Source organism: Trifolium pratense, linkage group LG7 (genome assembly GCF_020283565.1).
Source record: "Trifolium pratense cultivar HEN17-A07 linkage group LG7, ARS_RC_1.1, whole genome shotgun sequence".
Lineage (NCBI taxonomy): Eukaryota > Viridiplantae > Streptophyta > Magnoliopsida > Fabales > Fabaceae > Trifolium > Trifolium pratense.
Genome location: NC_060065.1, coordinates 51,856,403 through 51,864,336, shown reverse-complemented (window position 1 = coordinate 51,864,336; position 7,934 = coordinate 51,856,403). Strand labels below are relative to the sequence as shown.

The 7,934-nt window shown below is 30.8% G+C and overlaps 1 protein-coding gene across 9 annotated transcripts; it reads right to left on the bottom strand.

Moving 5' to 3' along the window:
• Positions 1-362: 362 nt before the first annotated feature.
• Positions 363-3,456, bottom strand: LOC123897981 (ARM REPEAT PROTEIN INTERACTING WITH ABF2-like). 9 transcript variants are annotated; one of them, XR_006805164.1, is made up of 7 exons: positions 2,897-3,081; positions 2,522-2,702; positions 2,378-2,450; positions 1,944-2,000; positions 1,653-1,747; positions 1,354-1,429; positions 782-847 (listed from the first exon to the last, which is right to left on the bottom strand). XR_006805164.1 is itself a non-coding variant. In XM_045948820.1 (5 exons), the coding sequence occupies exons 2-5, from the start codon at positions 2,427-2,429 to the stop codon at positions 818-820; spliced, it is 258 nt and encodes an 85-aa protein (XP_045804776.1). In that variant the 5' UTR covers positions 2,430-2,450; positions 2,897-3,456; the 3' UTR covers positions 363-817. The 9 variants fall into 9 exon arrangements, 3 of the variants coding, with proteins under 3 accessions (XP_045804776.1, XP_045804778.1, XP_045804777.1); XR_006805166.1 differs by lacking the exon at positions 2,522-2,702 and having other exon boundaries at positions 363-847; positions 2,373-2,450; positions 2,897-3,454; XR_006805165.1 differs by lacking the exon at positions 2,522-2,702 and having other exon boundaries at positions 363-847; positions 2,897-3,450.
• Positions 3,457-7,934: the final 4,478 nt, after the last annotated feature.

Genomic DNA, 7,934 nt, shown 5'->3' with positions numbered 1-7,934 from the left:
AGTTTAGCGACGGATTTAGCGAGTCCCCAAAATCCGTAAAGAAAACGAGCGTCGCAAAATATTTGTGAGGGAATTTTATACCCGTCACAGTTTGCGACGGTTTTTGTCTGTCACAAGCAGAATATCCGTCACTAATGGTAGACCAAAATTTAATTTCAGAGCCAATTTCCGTCACTAATTGTGAGGGATTTTATGACGGATATAATTGTGAGGAAATGTTTCCGTCACTAATTTCAAAGAATCTATTTTTTGTGAGGAATTGTTTCCCTCACTAATGTGGATTTTTTTAAAAAAAAAAATTAAATAAATTTAGTTGTATCCAAAAGCATCTCATATTAATAAACAAAAATACAGCTTATAAATTTTTTTTTTTGATAATCAACAAAATACACAAATTTGATTCATATACACCATAAGTGGTTTTAGTACATATACTATGTTCTTGAAACATTTACATCCAAATTCTCAAAACAAAAATATCTCACAAATCTAAATAGTGAACATACAATAGTTGAAGACTTGAAGGATAATAAAACTTGAACTCTTACAACAACTATACAAGGAATGCTCCCACAACCTTACACATTCAACTCAAACCATAAAAATTGAACTTTTTACAATGCTGGTTCCTTGAGCTTTGTCTCAATTTATTCCTAGAAACCTCCATCTTTTAGGCTCTTAATCCATTATCGAACCCCAACATATTAGCTTCCCTTCATTAATTTTCATTAGCTGATATGCATGTTGAAAGTAAAGAATAATATAAAAGTCAAAGGCATACTTGAACATCGGGAGACTGAAGCATATCTATCAAAGGTCATACAACACCTCTTTGTACAATGTGAACCTATACAAAAACCAAGTTCAACAGAAGATAAGAATTAAATTTTGGAGAGACATAACACATTAAGCATCTGTTAGGATCCTTTCTTTGAGCAATAAAGAATTCCTAGAATAATGGTGTAAAAACATATTCAACTGAATAAAGATTGCAAACAAATGAAGGATTTCTTATTTCTCTAGAGAGATCGAAAAAGAAGATACAAAAGGTTTACAAAGGAGCACCTGTCCTTTCATATTGAAATAACCAGTCCAAAAACTCAATTATTCTAAAAGCTATTTTCTCCTCTACCAACTGAGGACTATTTAAAGACTTTTGAAGAATAACCAAAATAGCGCGCTTAACAACCCCTAACAAACTCATCAACTTAATAACTAACTAACTTAACAGCATCATAGAGCAGTTAACACATACCTATCCAGAAAGATTAACACAGAATTCAACATTTGAAATTGTTCTAAAACAATTTGGTGTATATTGTTGATAGTTAGAAAACTAAAGTCTGTGTTTACCTTGCAGTCTGAATCGGTCACTGCAAACCGTCCAAGTAACAATGCTGCTTCTCTCTGACTTTTTGAGTAACAGGAGCTGTTACATATACAACACCATTAGCATAGATAAATAAGAAGATATACTTCTCGGCAATATATTTTGGTCTTGGAAGATTATTGCCGCGAAAAGGGAGCTTTGGAGATACTATAATTAATTTTATGATATCATAATATCAATATAAGTTGAAGGTAGGGTTGCAGAAGAGGTACAGGATTAAAGGGATCATTGTATTTTTCATGGGTTCAAATAGAGAATATACCTAAGTAATCCAATAACAGGTTGCAAGGCTCCAGCAAGAATAACTTCTTTCTTTATATTGGGGGAGGAGTGGACCAGATTTCTGATCACACCAACCTGTAATAAAATAAAATTCAATGAATGTGCACAATAAGAGAAGTGTAAAGACCAAACACAACAGTATTGCAAATTAAGAATCGATAATTAAGGTTACACTAGTAATACCGCTTCATAATGAATAGCATTATATACATGTAAAATAAAAGTGTGATATATTTATTTGTTAAACATCTATATAGAGCATTTAACTCACATGTACATCCAATAGTTCTCAGAGAAATATAGGGATGAATTGATATCAATCTGGAGCCTGAAAGTCATGGATCAAACCATACTGTGAATGTCTCTTAAGTTTGCTAAAACTAACAAATCATAACTTCCAAAAGTGAACATAAATATTTACATAAGATAGTCTATCAGTTTATGTTATGGTGCATGTTCACATATGAAATATGAACTTAGAGAATTCAGAGAAATAAAATAACAATGAATTCATATTTGAAATGAATACAATTTCTACATAAATTTAAACAGTTCATTATTGAACATTTGCAAACATACACTTATATAACTTAAAAACTAATTGAAACATACACTTTTATTGCACTAAAATCAATTCAACACCACAATCAAAATTCCATGCAAGTTTTTTAAGGTGAAGCAGAGCTAGAAAATTATCCACCTTACCGTCCTTACAGTGCTGATGAGCTATCCATCCACTTCCAAACTCAATTTCCATCTTCTTCACAACTTCTTCAACCTATCATAACAACAATTTCATAAAAACATGTTCAACGCTTCAAATCATAATAAATAACTAAAATAGATTACCTTGTTGCTATCCAACCCTAAAACAACATAATCAAATCAAGAACATGAATAAAGAAGAAATTGACATTCCTAGTGCTCTCACAATGTTTAGAAAACATTCAAAACTAGCTAAACACTCCGAATTTGAACCCCTTCCTTCTCCAACCAGATCCGTTCCATATCAATTCAACAATTCCACAGCCTAACGCAATCAACATCATGATAACCATAACCATAACCATCATCATAATCATAATCATAATCATAATCATAATAATAATCATCATCATCATCATAATAATAATCATCATCATCATCGAAAAAACATCACAAAATTAGATATTCAAAATTAGAAGCAAACAAAATACAAGATGAAAAATGAAATGAGAAAAGAACCTGAGTAATGATGATTGATTGTTGCAATGAAGAAAAATCCGATTAAATTGAATGAAGCGCGAATCAAGCTATATAACAATGAATTTGTATCCAAAAGCGCATGAATCGGAACACGAAACACGTGAATACTAAAAATTCAAACCAAATTGGGGAAAATTACAAGAACGGAAAAAGCCTAATCAGAGATTATCCAGCGTTGATTGTGAAATGAAGGAAGCGAAAATCTCGATTGAGTTGAAGGAATAATTATTGTTGTTGAGGTAAACTCGGCGAGCAGAGAGAAGCGCTACCGTTACGAGTGGTTTCGTCACCGATGAGTGGTGCGTTTTTTATATTAAGATTTAAGATTAAGAAACAACTTTGAAATACTTGAAAATTAATAGAGCAATTTGTGACGGAATATTTAAAGAGAATTTTGTTCTCCAAATCCCTCACTAACAATTACTTGTTAGGTTTTGTGAGGGAATTTTATGACGGATTGTTAGTGAGGGATTTATTTCGTCACCAATTCTGTCGCTAAACCTTAATTACTTTAATTTATTAAAAAATATAAGATTCCGTCACTATTTCCGTTACAAATCGTGAGGGATATATTTCCCTCACAAATTTCCGTCACTAAAATGTGTTTTTCTAGTAGTGTATCTTGTTGGCTTCTCAGCCTTCATTCAAGGGTCATCTTGCTCGCTGAATTGTATGCTATCTACAAGATCTCTTGCTGGCCAAAGACATGAATATCGATGAACTTGTCTGCTACTCAGATTCTTTACACAGTGTCAACCTCATCAAAGGTCGTCATGCAAAGTATCATATTCATGTTGTATTGATCCAAGATATAAAAGAGCTACTCTCATAAACCAATGTTTCTCTCTATCACATGCTTAGAGAAGGGAATCAATGTTCTGATTTCTTCGCTAAACTTGGAGCTTTCTCATATGCCGACTACTTGACTCATGCTTCTTCTCCAGAAGGCGTTCGTGATCTTCTTAGAAACGACGCAATGGGAACATTTTTTCTTCGTGAATAGTTCCTCTCTTTTTTTTTTTCTTTTCTTTTTTTAGCTTCCTTACAAAAAAAAATCCTCCCTACATCTATGTTTTTTTTTTTGGCATTTATTTCAAGAGGACTAGTTCCACTAACCACTCATAGTGTCAATTTTATATTTTATAAAATTATTATTATTAAAATTAATGTTTATATATAGATCTTAACCATTTTTATTGACTTGAAATGGATCATAGATGTACACCAGATTCATGCCAAAAAACAAACCCTATACACTTCCGCTTGAATATGCACAAAGCACTAACTGCTTCATAATTACGACTTGGATTCATTGCTGTAACTGCTTCACGCAGTTACACGCAGTAAAAGATCTAGGCCACAAATTTCCGATCAAACGGCTTCTATATAAATAGTCAGATCTAATCTACCTTAATCACAACCATCCATTTTAATCGGACGGTCATAAACAGTTATTACGTCATGCAGTAACTGTGTTAAATCCACATAATTATGTGTTGATCCAAATTTAACATTAAGAAATTTTCTTATAAAAAAATTTAAAATATCTTTTTTTTGTCAAAGAATCTAAGATAAATAAGTGTAATACCAATAGTTCTATCATTGATCAATGCATATATAATATAATATGATATTCCATTTTTTTTTTCTCAAATTGATTTAGTTCCTCATACATTGCCATTAACCATGTTCATTCATGAATAATAGCTTGATTTAATTAGGATTTTTGTTTAAATTTGAGAAACAAATTAAAAAATGACATATATATTTCTTTCTTTTGATCCAATGCATGCTCTTTTTGAGATGTCTCTTCAAAATATCGTCAATGTAATGGTTATTGGAAACTCTACAATTATGTGGAGTATTTGAATTTTGGAGATCTTGATCTTTAGATTGTCACTTCTCATCAATGTCATCTCTCGATACTTTTTTAGCTTTGAGCTTTGAGATTCTTTATTTTTGGATAATTTTTTCCGGTGATTCTCACTGTAAGTGGAGCTTTGATAGGTTTTAATGTTTTTAGATGAGACAAAAGAATAAAAAAAATTGAATGTGATAAATAAATTTGTTCCTCCCATTTTTTGTGATAGTAATAGAGTTTTGTTGTGACGCGAGTCACGCGACTATATTTTATCATGATTGTTTATGTGACTTTTGTTCACTCTGTTGGTACTATTTTATATTGAGTTGTCATGACTGTTTCCGCAATAACAGACCATTTTTTAGAAACTTTGGGCCCAACTTGTTCAATAAGGCTTCTTGAATGGGTAGTTGGAGCCCACTTTGGATAGAAGAATAATTACTAGGCCCAATTAAAATAAACACATAATAAAAAAAACAAAAACAACATCACTCACTCAGTGCCGTTCCTGACATTTTATGGACCTTACGCCAAAAAATATATATATTCTTTCATTTTTTTTATGAAAGGGAAAATAAAAGGACAACAAGACAAGCATTAATAATACATACCGTAAAAAAATTAGCATTAATAGATAATAATAGTTTAATATCAAAAAAATAAATTTAAATAACATGTTAAGTATTAATAATTTGTAGAAAATAAATAAAATAATTTGTTAATAAAATTAGGAACACAAAAAATAACACAGCGCTAAAACCTAAACAAAAAAAAAAACTATAACATTCATACATACCTTACAAGAATGCAAAAATTAAAGAGAAAAAAAAAACTCAATCGGCCGAAATTAGGAACAACTCAACAAAGACAAGTGGTGCCGTCTTTTTGTTGTTCTTATGCAGGGTCATATTTTAATCCTACCATTATACCTAATTATTTACTAGGTATAAAAAAAAAATTGAACCTCAATCACATTTTGAATAACACCTATTTTCTAGGCATTTTTTTTTATAATAGTATGTTTTCTTTCCTTAAATATAATTGACTTTTTTTTTAATAATAGTAGGTAAGTATAAAAAAAATGAGCCCCTATAAATGATGGGCCCTAGGTCATGGCAGTCGGGTCTGCCCTCATTGTCTCCAGGTGTTTTCTCTCCCGACCCCCCGCGTGTCTTTTATACTTCCTGAATTTCCAATTTTACTCTAGAAAAAATTTCGGTTTGTAGAAATTGAAGTTTTTTTTTGCCTTGAAACAAGTTTCGGTTTCTAAAAATCAAAATTTACTCTGAATTTGCACTAGAAAAAAATCGGTTTCTACGAACCGAATTTTTTTACAAGGGCAAATTTAGGGATATAAAAGAATCACGGGATCGGGAGAGAAATCATCTTGTCTCCAAATGTTGGCTTTCTCTTCCCTCAATGTTTCCCACATCTTAGAACTATTTTTTACAGGAGTATCGTCTCCCGCGAAGGAAAAAAAGAAAGAGAAAGGAAATTTTGGCCATTCAGTTTTTTGTGTGACAATACAATCATAAAAATAAAATGAAAGATTGAGATTAACACTGGCCATTCAATCTTTACTTATTTTTCACACATTGTTTTATAAGTTGTACTTTTCTATGGAAAAAAAAATATATTATGGGAGGTGCTACCTCCATGCAATATCATATAAAACTATAAATCTGATTGACTCACGAGTCACGATAATATTGTAAACGGAAAGTTTACAATAAGTTGTACTTCTTCATTGAAAATCATCAAATAAATAACATATCATTATTATAAGATTAGTGATACTATATATAACATTGTTGTATAAAAACTTCATAAAAAGAAAACCAATATAACATTGTTGTATAACTCATCATAAATTAGTGTGAAAATAGACATAGTTAATAAGAGAAATCAGTGGTGTCTAGGGTCAGGCCCTTGAGGACTAAGTCGTTTGGAGCCATAGAGATTTCGAAATTTAAAACCAGCTTTTGCAAAACTTGCTTTCAAGAAATGTGATTTTTGAATAAGTTGTTGGCAACAACCGTTGGATGATGAGATCTTCATATTACTATTCTTCATGAATGCATTAAGTGAACGACTTTCCAATTTGGTAAATAATAACATCAACATAATTATTAGGAATGCTACTTTCTTTAAATACTTGGCCATTCTCTTATAAAGGAATCAGAGTTTAGTGATTACAAATGAATTTTCAGACGTGCTTATATATAGTATATTCTCTTCATGCCTCTTTTTATATTTAAATCAAAGCTCATATATACTATTCATTTTCTTGCTTATGTCAACAAAAAAGATATCCATGGCATTTTGATTACTACATTTTCATTTTTGTGACAAAAGGGTTTTCTACATTTAATATTTTTTTTTTTATTGATTTTTACCACCAGTATCCGAGTCACTGGACCGCCTAATATGGTTCGGGGATCAATTCTGCCATTAAGTGGTTTCAGCCCCGTCCTAATTATAATTGTGGAGGATCGAACTATGATACTTCTTACCAAGTTCATCGTCAATCACCACTGAATCAATTAACGATTAGTGATTTTCTACATTTGATTTACTAAATAAAAAAAAAAATACTTCTAAAATTGACATTTACTAAATTTATTAATTTTTTATATCACTTCATTCTTGTAACTAGTACATTCTAAAAAGGAAAAATAGAATGTTTATCTTGGATGTGTTTTTTTTTTAGCTATTGAAACAACTTGTGAATATGTCATAATTTATAAATTGTTTTTATTAATTATTCCCTACAATCTTCAAATATCTGCGATAACATGTAAAAACTTAAATAAGTACAAAGTTTAGATTATTGCTACCAATAACGTCTAATCTTCTCCACTTTTAACCGATTTTTTTTTTGGTACAATCCGAATTATTTTTATACGTAGGAATTAGCAACGACTAAAAACTAATATCAATTTATTATTTATATATATGATTGCTTTTAATTGTTAATTAAATGTGTATTTTTTTTTGTCGATAATTAAATGTGTTTCAACTTTCAATATTATATATTATAATATGTGACGCTAAAACACGCACAAGAAAAAAGCAAGGGAATAAAATGACGTCCTGATCCAATCTGAGATTCTTAGCCCTTGCCATCCAAACAAATACTCCCTCCGTCCCAAAATA

Excerpts from the sequence above, each read along its gene's own strand:
- LOC123897981 (XM_045948820.1), bottom strand. The coding sequence starts at position 2,429 with ATGGAAATTGAGTTTGGAAGTGGATGGATAGCTCATCAGCACTGTAAG. Across the intron at positions 1,430-1,652 it reads CCTGTTATTGGATTACTTAG|CTCCTGTTACTCAAAAAGTC; the intron begins GTATATTCTCTA and ends TATATGTAACAG. Across the intron at positions 848-1,353 it reads TGACCGATTCAGACTGCAAG|GTTCACATTGTACAAAGAGG; the intron begins GTAAACACAGAC and ends GTTTTTGTATAG.